Raw genomic sequence first — 17,303 nt, forward strand, 5'->3', positions numbered from 1 at the left:
GCCCCTGCCTCAGGAAAACATTGTAATTATGCAAATGATAGGGGCAATAATTAGGCCCTTCACTGTCCCATTGTGTTAGCTGCTGTCATGTTTCGGTCCAATGGTAGGAGAGACACAGCAGGGCACGTTCAGCTTTAAATTGCTCCTTACAGACAGCCTGCAGATGTTCACAGTATCTTTGGTCCTATAACTAGCCATCACCCTGAGCCAGGGTGCCTCCATAGAGGACACTGCAGCAGCAGCAGCAGCAGCAGCAGACTCTGGTTTAGCTGTGGGAGAGCTGCCTGAGATCACTGCAACATACAGCTGTTGTTTTATCCAGAGGCCTGCTGGTATGTGACACACTCCATTATATTCTTCTCACTGTTTCACCTGTGAACCCGTACCTGTATGTTATGCAGCGACCTGCCTGTACTGTATGTGTTGTAATCAATGTGCATGTGAAGAAGCACAAGTTTGGTCATCAATTCACTTAAGTCATTCAATCAAAAAAGTCAAATATTCACTGGTTCAAGGTCTTTAAAATGGCATTTGCTGTTTTACATTACTGTAAACTTTTGTAAGATGAAAACCATCAATCTTTAGGCCAGTTTTTACCTAGACACCTTTTGAGCTATGTTAATGCACACAGTGTCAAGTCAAATTAACACTTTCAAACTCTTGAGATGTGGCACCTAGCCACATATTTAACTCAATCACAGAGAAGTAGATACTATATGAATTAACTCATTGGTCTGGTTAAACAATTTGGCTAACTGTCCTCTATTGTCAGATACAGGATCTTCTACAAAGTGACAACATGCAGCATCCATTCTTAACCTTAAAAGATTTACATTATTGGTCATCTTATCCATATGACAAAATTGCTTTTAAAAAAAAAAAAAAAGGCCCTGCACACCCACACTGTCGTTTTAACTTATTCTGGCCAATTAGACTTCTGCTTAGGTCAAAGGTGGACAGTTGTGCTGGGATTTAGTGAGGTTACTGGACTCAATGTACTAATAGTGATGGGGTAAGAAAGGGGTCATTTGTTCCAGCCCAACATTTGAAACAAAGCAAAACATGGGAGTGCAGGAGCTGTCAATCAAGCAGTCCGTACATGCTTGACCAGTCCTGAGGAGAGCTTTATTCGGCCAAAATAAATGTGACTAAAAAGTGTGCTGTTAAAATCATTGTGCCCGTTTTCTCCAAAAGAATTCAGTGGCTGTGTGTCACTGGGTAAAATGAAATGTTTACCAATTTTTGTAATCGCGTTGGCCTAAGTGAGATAGTACAAGTCAAAAGCTCTTATCCACCCCCATCTGCTTTCACTAACACATACACACACACACACATTATGTAGCATACCAACATACTATTTTCAGCATAAGATGAGGAAATAAAGACCCAATAATGTTTTATTGAAAACAATGGTAAAGACACATAACAGGTAAAGTCCCCTAAATCCCTAACAGCTCACCTACGTAACCCTTTCAACCAAGAAATTGACTACAGACGCATGGACGTGAATTCTCAAGTGTATTCCCTGCAGCTCCCCTCTTCTTCCTGTGGGCTAACAAAATATAATACAAGTTGAATTTGAATTAATTTACTTATTTTCAATTGTGTTGTTTTGTAACTTTTGAAAGGACAAGTCACACTTTTCCTCTTTTAACTGCAAAAGTAATTCATAATCAACAAATTGTCAGTACACTCCAGGGTTTTGCTGCCACGGCTGTACTGTGTGTACCGCTGTGCAGGACTGGTATGACAAGTAGCTTTTGGTTGCTAATGTTAGCAGATTTCAGATAGATATTGCTGCGTAACGGACATGACCAATTCCTTTCATCGGCTTGATGACTCCTCTACTTGTGCTACACAACATTTTAGCATTTACACATTCTACCACCAGTACTTGTGACCACTGTTTAGCAAACTTTACATAGCTTATTTACTAGCTATAGTTGCCTTTTCATTCCAGTGCTCTTAGCTACCTACAGTGCAGTTTAAATGCTTACATTAGCCATCTAGCTAACATAGCAGAACTAAATTTCCAGCTAACCTGTGAATGATTGCAGAAGTGTAGTGAGCTAATGTTAGCTAGCCACTGTAAACATTGGCATTCTAGCAAATCAAAGGAAAAGTGTTTACAGCTAAACTGCAGACAAGCATTCAGAGTAAACGTGAATGTTTGTATGTTGGTTTGCATTGGCTAACATCAGACAGTTTGCTAACAGTTGCATTTAGCTTGACCACATAGAAACCCTCAATTAGCTTAGCTAGTTTCAAATCAACATCATTTAAAGAAAGGAATTAAAATCAGGTTTTTACACTGCCAAAGTACGGCTACATTGAACTTACTGCCAAAAAGTTCATGGCAACTGTCAACTGTCACCTTCCACCAACATTCATGAGGACTGGCAAACACAGTTCAAGAGCAGGTAGGGCGACTTAAATAGTCTTGTAGGAGGGGCTGGATGTCCGCCTTCCCATAGATGCAGCCGGACACGGATTTGACAGTTTAACCGGGGAAGGACCAGCGTATGGCATGTGATGGTTTTACGACAGTTGTTCGCCATTTCCGGCACAAACATATGAACGCCAGGGCGACGAAAACATGAGAGGTCAGAAGTTATGGTCCTAGTATTTAACACAAACGGAACATAACACACAGACATGGTAGGTCGGACTTGTTGTTTACCAGCTGGAATGACGATCTGAAAATGGTTGCATGATCAGTAGTCTGCCGAAAGGTCCGATAACGTTCGTTCTAAATGGCTAAAGCTAACGTTAGCTTGACTCCGGTGTGCATGGCCCGACACAACGTGACCAAACGTAGCTAACGTTTTATTTACCACTTCAATTCGAGTTAAAAGTAGCTATCGTTAATCGCTTAGGCTTTGCAACATACCAGGTCATGTGCCAATTGTTTACGTGGCAACTGTAGGACAGCTCGTCAGTTGGTGCTAGTGATTTTCTGTGTATGCTCCCAATGTTTTTCGGACTCTCTCCGCAGGCCAGTTCCATGGTGGCAGTGGGACTGGCTCTGGCAGCAGCTGGATTTGCAGGTGAGCAGCTCCTACAGAAGCCAGCTCACTGTTACCGACTAAAATGTGGAAAGGTTCAACGGTGTGTAAGCTCTTCGGTGGTGTGACCAATCACCTTGACAAAGCTACTAGTTCAAAGTTAAAGTCCTGAGTCTAAGTGAGAATTGAACAGATGGGTGCTTCACAGAGGGGAAAAGCTGTAAAAAAAAAAACAACAACTGCCAAAGCTAATTATTAAAAGCAATTATAAAATAAAAACGAATAAAAACATGAAATGCATAAAGCAAAAGAAGTAACCAGAAAAGCAGTTTCCTGCAGCCACCAGCAGTCTATCAAATAACCCCTGTCAGAGCAGTGGTTTTCTTTACAATACATGCAGAAGGGGTGGTCAATGATTCAGTGTTATCACATACTATTTTCTGCATACTATTGTCATAATATTATCACATCGGTTATGATTAACAGATTTCTTTTGCTGAAATTGATTGTTCAAAGCAAATTGTAATTCAAAACTTAACAAAATGAGTGACGTTTCTATATGTTTTTTTGAGAGTTTGATACCAGATGATTTAAATGCCGCTGCATGTTTCCCCTCGTCTTTGTCTCCCAGGTCGCTATGCCATGCAGGCCATAAAGCAGATGGAGCCTCAGGTGAAGCAAGCCCTTCAGAGCTTCCCCAAGACGGTAAGAAGGGAAAATATGCACACAATAAGGATATCTGCAAATGGAAGTATGATGTGTGCTGGATACCTCCGGATCTCTCACGTTACTTTTAATTCCACATTTAAATTAAAAATTACTTTTTGTAATGGTGAGCTGTTAGTTGTTATTATTATTATTATTGTATATGTTGTCGCAGGCTTTTGGAGGAGGGTACTATCGAGGTGGATTTGATCCAAAGATGAACAAGAGAGAAGCTTCCCTGGTTTTAGGTATCAGGTACGTGGACACTCTTTCCCACACCGGTAACTCTTTCCACCACCCAGAACTGGGCCTCAGTTAAGCGTTAGTGTACATCCAGGGTCACACGCAGGTGAGGGGATTAGGTCTGTGCTGCATGTTAACCTGTCTTGCTGTTGTCTGTCACTGTACCCGCCACTACAGCGGATTATTTAATAACCACTACTATTCACACTGATTGTTATGATGATAATGACTCTTGCTGCCCCTGTTCTGTCTTTTAGTCCCACAGCCAACAGGAATAAGATCAGAGAAGCCCACAGAAAACTGATGATCCTGAACCATCCAGATAGAGGTGTGTGGGGCTTTAAACGTTCCGTTATCTGTTTTTATAGATTTCTGGTAAACAGGCTGATGGAGTATCTACAGTACACTGCATTCATCGGCTTTATCGGCAAAGCATTGCTTTGCTGGTTAGGGATGACTTGTTACTCTAATTACTTTATTTGCCAGCACATACTTGTATACTTCAGGTTGTACCATCTTTCAGCTTTAAAGGAAGAAAGTGTCCAGCAGTAAATGTAATGGTTACACTGTTGAACAGGTTTTACAGTCAGAGTGTGTGTGTGTGTGTGTGTGTGTGTGTGTGTGTGTCTCACAGGTGGATCACCCTACCTAGCAGCGAAGATAAATGAAGCGAAGGATTTGTTGGATAGCCAGACAAAGCAATAGAAGTGAAGATGATGGTTTCACACTGATCTTATCCACGCTGTCTGTCTGACTTGAGCGATTACCAGACTTTTCTAACTGATTGTTCTCGAATAAAATCACACTGTACAAATTGTTGATGGAATTCTCCCTCATTATTAATATTATTATTATTATGTTGTGTTTTACATTTACATTCTGTACTTTTCATTGTTTCTCTTAAGTTGGCGTTTTGCCACAAGACAGGAACTTTAAACAACAGTTTGTCTTAAAACAATACTCATATTCCCATTTGTTCCCATGAGTTTTTGTATTATACCGCAACTTTGGACGATATCCACTTCATTTCATTAACTCGGGCTGCTGAAGCCTCATATTGGCTTTTGGTGAACTCAGTATGGACAGGAGGGACAATTACAGCAAACAAAAACCTTTTCAGTGTACGTATGGGCGTTTGAATATTATTATAATAAAGAATTGAAAAATGTGAACCTATCCTTTTAAATAGTGGCATTTCAGTCTAACAGCACACTGTGTATCAGTGCCATGTGAGAGGTTTGAATTAGGGTGGGTTACACACACCATCTATACTAGAGAGAGCTTCATTCTCTAGCAGTGAAGCAGCAGTAGGTTGTTTCATTTGCATTAGCAGTAACATAATATAGTTCTGACTGAACAGTGAGGTGAGATCAATTTTGCCGCACTACCAATAAAAAACACTACATACGGAGATAATTACTCAATGTAAATATATTGAGAGGCCATTACAGAAAAAAACATGCCAACCATAAATAGTATCAGAAATGGGTTTTGATGTCATGAAAATCTTAATAACTTAAATATTTACCAATAAATTATCTTTCTAAACTACTTTCCACGTGGAGGCTTGTGACTGGGAAAAGTTTGGGAACTCCAAACTATCAGTCAGTGATGCGAGTTAACATTAACAATTAACATTTCAGAAACAGACAAGACATAATGTACTGCCAGTCCTTACGTTTCTTAATTAGCTTGATGAACGTAATGATTTGATGGGTGGACTGTAAAATGAGGGATATAAGACAGATTTGCAGAACCTTCACACTTTGTACAACTTCTGTCATATTATCACATATATATATGTCATAAGAGCCAGTTGTGTTTTAGATCTACTTGGAAGATCAAGTTTATTTAAGAACTACCTGCATACAAAACATATTGCACATCAACCAACCAGAACAATCCTTTAAAAAAAAACAAAATGTACTGTAGTTGACCCAACAAAAACACTTGGGATGTCACAACTTTCAGTAGTCCAAATTGTCATTTGTCTTAAAAGAAAACCCTAGGTAACATATGTTTTAGTGTCAAGACAAAGAAGAGCTTCTCTTGTTTCTGTTTTTTTTTTTAAATACTGTACATTTTTTAAATAAATAAACCAAATGAATCTCCTTCCTTAGTGGAACAGTCGTGACCAGTTTCCAGCCAGCCAGTCTGTGGAAGAACCATGAAAATGACATCATCGTCACCTGGGCTTGGTTTTCCAGAAACATCTCAACACCAGGGTAGTCTGGTTCTTCCCGCTCAAACAGGACTTTTGCAATATTTTGGGCATGTAAAAGGGGATATTGAGTTTAGTTTAACTGGACTTCTGGGAAGAAACAGCACTCTCTATCCCTCTTGTCAAATTTGATGAAACTGCCCGATGTTTAGCAATGAGATGTTTCCAGGAAACCCAGCATTGATGGCTACATCTCCGTCCTGCAATAAACAGTAACAGGCCAGTTTCCAGACTTAACTACAATCAACTTTTTAACAGAAAAAGTTTATGTTTCAGTGCAAAGAAAACAACTCTTCTATTGTTTGTTTCTTTCCCAGATACGTTGTAATAACATTTCTTCTATGACCGAAGTGGTTGCATATTGAAAAACAGAAAGCAGCTAATGTTAAACTCCTCAACAGATATATATATATATATATATATATAAAGGATAACTGGACTCATTTTCCCCACAAACATTAAGAATAAACACACCTGATTTTAAAAAGATATGCCTCTGAAATCCTTTCAGGGTTTTTCAGTGTTTGCCTCCACCTGCCTACAGTGCCATAAGGGTACATATAAACCGAGGAGACAGCTCATCTGGTTCAACTATGGCACGCGAGGGTGACCTAGTAACACAGAAATGAGTGAAAAGATTTCAGATGGTGTGCAGAGCCAGGCAACAACATGTTGAATCTACTCTCAAGGCACAACAGCTGATCACATGTATGTCAAACATACTTGAGTTTCCAACAAACCTATTTGCACTGTGGTACTGCTCATGCAGAATATTTAATTTACAAACTACTTCAGATGCACAAAACATCCTGAAAAAAGGTTGTGGAAGCATCTTTCTCAGTCCACCTGGTAAAAGGCCGACTTTTTTTTTTCTTCTTTTTTTTTCTAAAACCCTGCTATGATATTGTTTTTACCAATAAAAAAAGAACTGCTGCATTCATACCACAGTATGGGTTTGAGTGGAATCCCTGTCTGTATTTTATAAATACTGCATTCAGTCCGACCTCTTCCTGAGCTCTCAATGAAGAGTGGACTGAAATTACAGTTAAGTAGAGTGTGTGTTTGACTATCTTTGGCAAGCTCATACAGGAAGAACTATTGTACAAAAACTGTAGTAAAATGAATAGTTGGACAGAACACGTGTGTAAAGGGGAGGTTAAGATTCAGACCTCTAAAACTTAAGCAGTGGAACAGGTTTCAAATATTTGTCGAGTAAAAAAAAGAACAGTGCCTGTTGTATGTAAATGTTTCAAAAGCTGCTCCAGAGACAGAGAGATTCAGTCAAGTGCAGCCAAAGAATTTCAAATATTTGAAACCATTTCCTTTGCCCAGGTCTGACTAGGAGAGTCCGTTAACAACAGGTTGTGGGTCAGAGTCCCCCTTGTAGGAGACTTTGGCGGGCCTCTCAGTGGAAGACCTGGGAACTCTGGTGGCATTGCTGCCCTCACTGTCGCCAGCATTGTTGTTAGAACCATTGGTGGATGCCGGGGCAGACGGCGGGCTGTGCTCAGCGATGACATCTACCTGACTCTGAACAGAAATGTGGGACGAACAAATAATGCACTTCTAATGTATTCAAACAAGTTCACCATTAGGAAAACAAGGAAAAAACAAACATTTCATACAGCAGTTGAGAAGTAGAATAAATGCAGGGTAAATATCAAGAGAAGAGAGGAATAAATAACTTTTATGGAAAGAGACCATAAAGGTTAACTATGGTCTGCCAACAATTTGTCAACATGTGACATTTAAGTACTAACCACATCCTTGCTTTTCTTGGTGTCCTTGGTGGCCGTCTGTCTGCTCTGAGATTCAGCCCTGGATATGTAGTCAGCCACTGTCACTGTACAGACAAGACAAAGAAAAGAAAACCTCCGGTCATGACATTGTCTGACATTCAAAAAAAAAATATCGAATTCACACTTCACACCCCCTGTGGTTTAGTACTGGCAAATGGGGAATGTGGAGAAAATCATTTTTCGCATTTTTCCCCATTGTTGGTCAATTGCTGGGGGAAGCAAGCACGGTTGACAGTTTTGTGAATGTTACAGAAACTGGAAGACACCGAGTACACATGACATCGCGCAAAACATCACAGAAAAATAAGTTAGACGTCAGGCTTAATATGACACACCACACAAACCAGGACTGCCATTGGTGTAACTGGCAGCCTAACAACTCGATAACAAACCTAGTTGTTAGTGAACAAGTGTTGCACCTGTGAAACAATACCAGAAAAAAAGGTGTGAGATGCATACTTTCAATTTGCACGGCAAACCGATGTGGACAGTGTTGGCCAGTCTGTCAACTGACCACGTCCAATCATTTGGCAAAAGCTTATGGGGCAAGCAACACTCAAATATGTAACACTCATTACAGAGATGTAAACGATTTTAACAACTGTTTGGTTTAGTTTAGGCCTGGTGAGCAACACGGTAGCCAAGCCATTAGGGGCGCTGTTCAGGTGAGGGGATGCAGGCCATTGCCATGGTTACCTGGCTGCCTCTCCTGAGGCAGGCGGATGTGGCGACGTCGACTGCGGTTACGGCGCTGCGGTTTAGCTTCAGGGTCATCTAGGGATGTTAGGTCATCACAAAGAGAGGGATTTGGGGCTTACATTGCCTTTAAACCAGAGACTCGTCTTTGATCTGCACTGGCTCCTTTTACACCGGAAATGACCCTGGACAGCTCTAATAGCTAAAACAGCACTGTTAGCTCTGTGACAGACTTACTTACTAAGATATTCTCCTTAAAACACTGACTGTTTTGTGACTGTGTTTGAGTTTGTCTGTGCATGAGGACGTCTTAACAATCTCTCCAAATAATGGGACTTCCCTACCTATTCCATTTTCGCTCATTGAGGCGTTGTCCGACTCGCTCATGCCATCCATCAGCGTGGTGTCCTCGTCTGTTCTGCGTCGTCGAGATCTTCTGCGGCGGTTTGCAGGCAAGTTGGACTCACTGGCATCTGTATCAGCTGTCTGGTCTGTCTCTGTGTTTGTCTCCAAGGCTCCATAGGCCTGGTTGTCCTCATGGTCCCGAGGCCCTGCTGCAGAGTTATGTCAGATTCACAGAAAATGTGTTATACCTAGAGTCAAACTACCTTATGACAAGACTTCTACAAGAGAAAGGTACTGTTGTGTCCCTCTTTATATCCTCTAAGAGTGAGCTTTACCATAGCTATTGTTGTATCCTCCTCTTCCTCCTCGTCCCCGTCCTCCTCGCCCTCTGCCGGGTCCAGGCCTCCTGCGGCCATCTCTTTGTGGGCGTGGGCCTCTCTCCCTCTCCCTGCAAGTCAGTCAATTGATCAAAAAAAAGTCTAAATCTTAAACATAAGCATGCTCATGGTATACTGTGTAGCACATATTTGCAGCTATAACACAGCTTCCACTTCCAGCTACACATTTTATACATCTGTACTCACCTGTCCTGGTCCTCTCCAGCAAGGGACCAGTCACTGAGCTCATCCTTGCGCTCTGAATCTGTCTCAGAGGCGTTGGACTGCTCGGAGTTGGTGCCTGTTCATCAAGCAAACACACAACAGGACAGAGAGACAGCGACACAGAATGGTTAGGACAGATTCTAAAATACTGGGGCACAGTTCGATCCTTCTTTTTGTCCGGACATTTTAACTCTTGCACGTTTTATTTCAGATTTTTAACACCACGGTACCCAGCAGCAAATCTGTTTAATTCATAATATTTGATTTTAAAAGGCACCTACCATATCCAGTGCTGTAGCTGTGGCCTCTGCGCCCACGCCCGCGACCATTGTAGGAGCGACTGGCATGTAAAGAGGACGATGAGGCATTAGCGCTGCCATCTGTATTATACCCTCCTCCTCTTTCCCCTCTCTCTCCTTTCTCCCTGTCAGCTGGCCGGTGACCCTGGGTGATCTGACGTAACTGTTCGTCAATCTGCATCCTCTCCAGGCGAAGCTGCTCAACCTCCTAGACGGCAAAAAAATAAAATAAAAAATGGGAATGGTAAGAAAATAAGACAAAAGGAAAACCAAGAAACAGAAAACATATCAATGTAATTTCTTTTGTGTTTCAGAACAAGTAAATCTCTGAGAAATGTATTTTTTGTTAAGAAGAGTCATCACTGCATACACATGCATAATCATCATACACACATCTACATCACATCCAGTGTGCCTTGTGTTGCTTATTCTGAATCTTGCTAGGCTGCTTCCCTGTGTATAATCCACAATCTGCCTCAGCTCTTCCTCTAGCTGCTTGCCCTCCGCAAGAAGCTCCACCATGTCCTATACACACACACACACACACACAAAGCACCAGCACAGCATAAAACATGCAAACAGCACAAGACACACAAATACATGCAAAGTGCCAAATTTACAGTGAAATACACACAGCAGAGCAGCATAGTGATTATCTATGAAGATGATCACAAGTTTGATACATTTATATGGCATTCACAATACCCACTGTAGACTGAAAATATTGAAATAATAATCAAGTATTCCCACCAGTAAACTGTTTACTAGAGGTGGTAATACACTATATGTCCAGCTGGTCAATACTGAAAACGTCAAGCCAATGTCGAGCTGGTGATTATCAAGTTTTGAGTTCAGCATCTTATGTCATAAAAGTGTATAAATTGATGTTCACAGAGGCAGTCTTTATTTATCCAGCTAGATAGCTGCCTCCACTATAAAATACTACTGTATGGTGAACCCTGTGTCATCCTTGTATTTACTGTATACAAACATATAGTGAGTATTCATCACTTAATTTAAGTACCTATACAGCACAAAATTTAAGCAGTGTTACTGTTTAGACTTTGAGCAAGGCTTATGAAGCGCTATAGACATGCTGGTGGCCAAGTAAACGCCAGTTAGGCCTTATGTATGGAAATGATTCCAACATGTGTCCATTGTGCCAATTGAATGAAACACTGGTTGGCCAGGAGATGCATTAAGAGGCAGCATGAAATGGCTGTAAATTGAAGCTGTGACACTGATTGAAAGCAAAGAATTGGCAGAAATATACACAAACATGAATCAAAAACAATTTTCCCCAATTTAGCACACACACACACACACACACACACATACACATATACACAGGTATTCTTACATTGAGGTAAGAGATGTGGTACTCCAGCAAAACCTGAACATTGCCAATACTCTCCTTAGTACCGACAAAAGTGAATGGGACCATTCCCTGTGTCAACAAAACACAAAAACACAACACTCATGTTAGTATGGGACTGACTGGACCAAGTGGAAGGACAGAGTGTACATCCTTTGTATAGAGCAAACAAAACTGGTGACATTTATCAGTACTCCACAAGTAGCTTTATCAGTAGCAGTAAAGATGTGGCAGTAGCAGGCTTACTTCCTGTCGGGGCTGCTTGGTGTCCTTGTCTCCTTCTATCCTGACTCTCACCACACCAGACTTGTCCACAATCTCCTGGATGACCTTACCGTTCTTACCAATCACTTTGCCTAGGGACACAGAGCAGGGAAAAGATGAGAAGGTGACTAGTAATGATGAACTGATGAAACTGAATGCACTTCATAATGGGAGTAAATAACTATGGTATGTGAAGGGTTCCTGCCTTTTGAGTAATTGTATTGTTATTTTAGGGGTTTTGTTTTCTTCTTTAGCTTACACAGATATTGTAATGAATATTAGATGACTGTCTTGCAATGTGTCACACATAGTTATCTGTAATGTGGTACCACTATCATGGCCAACGTAAAGAGCATCTCATTTTCAGCTGCCCAAAACAGAACAGAAGTTTGGGAGATTTCCCAGCTCACACACCAACAAGGTTCCTGGGCACCTGGACAGAGTCCTCCAGAAACTCCAGGTAACCCCTGGCCTTCTTCACTGCCTCTGCTGACTGAAAGACAACACACTTTATCTGTTATATGTTCAACTAACACATACACACAGTAAAGAGCAAGCAGCTGTATGTTCTAAATACAAATAACACAGTCTTCTGAATACAGTCACTAAACCACAACAAGATAATGGTCAAATCCACTTAAAATAATAACAAACTCAACCACGGTGAAAAATTATAAGAAACACATGCACACCAGCCCACATACACTCCCACTTGTTTCATTTCAAATGTCAACACTGCTTCTCCCAACATTTGTTGAAAAGACCTAGGTTCATTAATTCCTTTTCCCCATCAATGAAACTCTCATGCCTTCACCAACACTCCACCCTACCTCTCCATAAATCCTGAAAGTACCAGTCTCCTCATCCAGCTCAATGGCAGTGACACCTGGAACTTTCCGTGCTTGCTGGATGTTGCTGCCATGGCTGCCGATGGCCAGGCCCATCAGGTCCGTTCTCACCACAAACTCCTCCTGGAAGGATGACACCAGCTGCCTGGAGCTCTACACAAACACACAGAGCAAAGTTTGATTTGTTATTAGTCATTTTGAACCCAAACCTGGAATCTTATATTCATAGTCAAATCTACCAACATTTGCTCTAAAAATGGTGAAAATGTTATTCCTCTGAGGTGAGAGGAAAAACAAAGTGCCCATATAGCATATTGTTTCCAATTAACTCCCACTGTCAGGAGTATTAGCAGTATTTCTGTAAAACTATCAGAAATCCACAACAAAGCCAATTTACCCCATCAGATTATTCTTTACTAGAGTCTGGTTCTGCTCGAGGAAGAGGCAGAAAAGTTTTTTCTTGCCACTGGCGCCAAAGTGCTTGCTCATGGTGGGAACTGTTGGGTCTCTATAATAACATTATAAAGAGTCGGTCTAAACCTGCTTTATTTGTAAAGTGTCATGAGATGACTTTTGATTTCGCGCTACATAAATAAAATTGAATTGAATTGAATTAAATTACCAGGTTGAGGTTACCAATTGTCCCCCCTCCAAGGGTACTAAGCTGCCTATGCAACCTCCAGGTGAACCATGCTGTTCTTGTAACCAACTGACCTCCAGGTGTTTTGTGGCCTCATGGTTGCGTGACATTAGCAGCAGCTTGGTCTTGAGGCTGCGCAGGTGCATGTCACTCAGCAAAGACACACGCTTCACTGTCGTCTCATTGATGGACTACACACACACACACAGGAAATAGAAATAAAAAATGAATATATTCTGAGCAGCTCCCTTGTTGATGACGACTAGAAAGAAAGGAATATCCACTGTACAAACATACTGAGCAGGACACAGTTGCAATCAGGTTGCAGTGTAGATACTATTATAAATATCCAAAAGTCACCAGAAGATTACAGCAAGCCAGTTACCACAATCACTAGTTGGCTGGTCTCAGGGCAGTATGAGATGCGACAGGCTCCCACAGCTTTCTTAAAGTCCTTATGGGCATTCTCACTCTGGCATCTATAATATGAAAACAATGTGTTACTTTAAACTTCCCAATCTCAAATGTAAACAAATGGTTTACCCCTACATTGGACATACAGCTGACGGGGGATTGGGACAGCAGAAATCTTAAATAAAAAAAAGGCTCTCAAAGATCAGATCATATATAACACCAACAATAAAACAATCCACTGCATATATGCATGTTATCATTAATTATAAAGAGAAGCAGATGAATTCAAGATCCCCCCCCCCCCCCCCCCCTTAATGTTGTTAGTGTAAACCGCTGCACATACGCTTCTTGTAGATCCTGAGGAACCGGCACAGTGCACTTGTGAAAGGAGTTCTTGGTGATGGCCTTGTTAGGGTTGACTGGACGCAGACGCTCAAAGGTCACTATCTCATTGTAAGTGGCATCGCAGGCTGCATACTCTATCACATAGAACTGAAAAGACAGACAGGCTCAGTGTGTACAATACAACCTACAGTCACCAACATTAATTAATATTACAATAGTAAAAAAGTAGGTTTTCAACTAGCACTTTAATAAAACAACAAACACAGTATTTTAGCCACATTGACATTCTTCATGCAATACTCAGGTATCATACCAGGTGTTACTAGGTATTATAGATTGATATCTGCAATTGGTTTTATTGGTTGGTTTTTCTTCATAAAGGAACAATACTCACATCTCCCTTCATCATGCAGACTTTAGCCAGCCACCAACCACAAGGCTCCTGATCATTGGCTCTGGACAAGATCTGAGACAGAGTGAGACAAAGACAGAAAGGGATAAGGAAGGAAACAAGGAATTAAAAGAAGACTATATGTGTGTGTGTGTGTGTGTATGCGTGTGTGTGTATGTCTTCCTCACCTCTGCCTCCTCGCCCTCTTTGATCTCCTTCTTGCTGTCAGCGGGCGGTGGCATCCTGACATCACTGAAGGGCACCTGGCGCTCTGGCTGCCAACTGAAAATAAGACGGTAATTTCTTACCTTGCTAAAATATGGTAGTCCTACATTTGACTTAAACTTTTTTACTTGACATGTTTTTATGAAAGCAGCTGGAATACAGGAGAAAGAGAGACTCACTTGTTCTCAAAGGCAATGGTGAGAGAGTCATCGTGGATATCTTTGACAAAGCCCTGCAGGACAGACAGAGACATAGACAGGTGTAAACATAAGAACATGACAGCTGACTAAAATGAAATGCCACCTATTTAAGTTACACTGGCAGGACAGGACAGATAGGATACCGAAAGAGTTGGCTTTGATCCTTCTAGCAAGTTCTCTCTTTGTGATGGATATGAAAAATATTAAAAGCACATGGTGCTAATTTACAGGAGCAACTGTGAACTATGGTCATCAGTTCTTGAGTTATGGCCAAAAACATGTTTTGTGAGGTCACAGGGACCTTGACCTTTAATCTTTTACCAACAAATTCTTATCAGTTCAATCATGAATCCAATAGGACGTTTGTGCTAAATTTGAAGACATTTCCTCAAAGCATTCCTGAGATATCGCCTTCAAGAGAATGGGAGAGACGGACGGACAACCCAAAAACATTGCCCGTCGCCGGCACGGCGGCATAAAAATGATTAATAAAATAATCCGCAAACTAATCAATAATGAAAAAATCATTAGATGCAGCCCTTATTGAGTGCATACATTTCTACTGTCTTTTGCACATCATAAATGCACTTCAAGACAAGCTGTGAAGAAGCGTACTGATTGGCCATAAAGAAGCACCAGAATTGAATATTTCCTAAATATTCAGGAGCTTTAAAAATTAGCAATTTAAGCCACTTGGCCATCCTGTGTGAACGTGGGGTGTCAGTTAAATTACACTTTAATAGAACAGTAGGATCACAGAGCCACATAAACCGAGGCTAGGCAGCTGACAAGTAGGGAAGTGGACAAAGTGACTCATGAAACCAGGGTTGGGCAATGGTGGAATGCAACTGAGTGCATCTACTCAAGTACTGTACTTGAGTACATATTCAAATCACTTGTACTGTATTTCCAGTCTATACAACTTCATACTTCTACTCCACTACATCTCAGAGGCAAATATTGTACTTTTAACTCCTACAGCATTCGTCTGACAGCTTTAGTTACTTGTTCCTTTTCAGATTACAAATTGTTTTATAACCTTCCTGGCCAATGTATCTCAAAATTACAACTACCGCAGTAAAATGCGACATGCACATTAGAGCTGCAACGACTAGTTCATTAATAGATCGGTCAATTGAAAGAAAATGAAAAGCCAACGATATTAAACCAAAAACATCATGTACCATGGGACCATTTTTCTGCATGAGTTTAATACTTTTACGCAAGTGAGGTTTTGAATGCAGGACTTTTACTTGTAGTGGAGTATTTTCACAGTGTGGTACTGTTACTTTTACTTCAGTAAAGGATCTGGGAGTACTTCTTCCGCCACTGGGGTCGGGCAGAAAAGACAGGACAAAAACACTGAGGGCAATATCAAAGAGTAGAGTACAGGAGTCATCCGAGGAATGTAAGGAAGGAAAAGGCAAGAAGAAGGAACGGAGTCCGTGCGGCAGAGGAGATGAGGAAAGGAGAGAGGAAACACACAGAGGAGATGGGAGGAAAGGAGACGGCAAGTCTAGAAATAGCTTTTAAGTCTACGGTATCAGTGACCCTCTCCTGACATGCCAGCTGGTCAGGATTGACAAGGAACAGCTGGCACACTCGAACACATACAAAAAATAGCTTCGGCATGATGAAGTATCAAATAATAGACAGCCGGTGAGTAGCTGCAGTTAAACGACAGCTCAAAATCACTGTCATAACCAGCCATGGTGCCTCCTGCATATCACATACTTTAATAGGCTATATGACCAAATTCTGTTTCGAACAACTCTTAATAGCAGTTAAATAACTCTAATAACCGAATATACATGATACGGAGTCAGAGTCGGCTGCGCATTCAATATGACGTCTAACCACAATTTACTTGAACCACATCTTTTGACGTCAACATTTAGGAAACTAGCAAGTTAGCTAACTTTTAGCTCGAAGAGGCTGCAATCGAACGTCGAGATAGATTCATAATAGCCTTTATCGGCTATACATTCCAAACATCGCTGGCAAGATCATGTTTCTTCCACTCTGGGCATAAAGAAAGGTCGCTAAAAAAAAGTGACAGTTGGCGAAGACTTGCGAGCAATGCTAGCTTAACCAGCTAATTTTTGGCTAGCACTGCTAGTAGAAGCTAATGGCGAGCAGTTAGTGCGTTCAGAGCAAGTCGGAAACTGTTGCCGTAGTCCATGAGACTTCAACTACAATATTGTATCGTGTAACAGGCTATCATGTTTATTACTGAACTGATAAGCCGGTATTTACCTTGTAATAAGCCCCGTTGGAGCCACGGACCTCCACCGCCAGTTCTTCCATATTGGACACGCAAAGGATGTTGGGACGACAGGTGCTCCTTAAAGCATCAGGAGTGAAGTTTGTAGACTGGATGATAGCTAACTAATAGCTCCATGGGGGGGGGGTGGTGGTATTGTTTACTGCTTACTGATGTACGCCGACACAAATGTACCTCACTACGAAGCTTGATTGTGTTTCTTTATGCTGATAATTTCATAAACTGAAGCCTCATCTGACAAAGACATCTATCTTCCGGCTGTATTTTGGTTGTCTAGCCTTCTAAGAGAGGGCAAATAAAGTTGAATCAAATCATCATATCCATCAATTCACAATCTGTAACTAAGTACATTTACGCAATTGGTGCACTAACTGCAATTTTGAGATACTAGTACTTTTCGTG

The 17,303-nt window shown here is 41.2% G+C and overlaps 2 protein-coding genes across 4 annotated transcripts; one reads left to right on the forward strand and one right to left on the reverse strand.

Moving 5' to 3' along the window:
• Positions 1-2,525: 2,525 nt before the first annotated feature.
• Positions 2,526-4,772, forward strand: dnajc19 (DnaJ (Hsp40) homolog, subfamily C, member 19). 2 transcript variants are annotated; one of them, XM_070909027.1, is made up of 6 exons: positions 2,526-2,658; positions 2,996-3,047; positions 3,637-3,710; positions 3,886-3,965; positions 4,211-4,281; positions 4,588-4,772. In XM_070909027.1, exons 1-6 carry the CDS (start codon positions 2,656-2,658, stop codon positions 4,656-4,658), a joined length of 351 nt encoding a protein of 116 aa, XP_070765128.1. In that variant the 5' UTR covers positions 2,526-2,655; the 3' UTR covers positions 4,659-4,772. The 2 variants fall into 2 exon arrangements, with proteins under 2 accessions (XP_070765128.1, XP_070765129.1); XM_070909028.1 differs by lacking the exon at positions 2,996-3,047 and having other exon boundaries at positions 2,567-2,658.
• A 997-nt stretch (positions 4,773-5,769) lies between these two features.
• On the reverse strand, positions 5,770-16,937 carry fxr1 (FMR1 autosomal homolog 1). 2 transcript variants are annotated; one of them, XM_070908436.1, is made up of 18 exons: positions 16,874-16,937; positions 14,597-14,649; positions 14,381-14,474; positions 14,196-14,267; positions 13,800-13,948; positions 13,428-13,521; positions 13,117-13,233; positions 12,385-12,555; positions 11,969-12,047; positions 11,537-11,646; positions 11,276-11,362; positions 9,898-10,123; positions 9,599-9,692; positions 9,350-9,450; positions 9,014-9,223; positions 8,670-8,747; positions 7,935-8,017; positions 5,770-7,704 (listed from the first exon to the last, which is right to left on the reverse strand). In XM_070908436.1, the coding sequence occupies exons 1-18, from the start codon at positions 16,922-16,924 to the stop codon at positions 7,513-7,515; spliced, it is 2,061 nt and encodes a 686-aa protein (XP_070764537.1). In that variant the 5' UTR covers positions 16,925-16,937; the 3' UTR covers positions 5,770-7,512. The 2 variants fall into 2 exon arrangements, with proteins under 2 accessions (XP_070764537.1, XP_070764538.1); XM_070908437.1 differs by lacking the exon at positions 8,670-8,747.
• Between the last annotated feature and the right edge of the window lie 366 nt (positions 16,938-17,303).

This window comes from Enoplosus armatus, chromosome 7 (assembly GCF_043641665.1).
Source record: "Enoplosus armatus isolate fEnoArm2 chromosome 7, fEnoArm2.hap1, whole genome shotgun sequence".
Lineage (NCBI taxonomy): Eukaryota > Metazoa > Chordata > Actinopteri > Centrarchiformes > Enoplosidae > Enoplosus > Enoplosus armatus.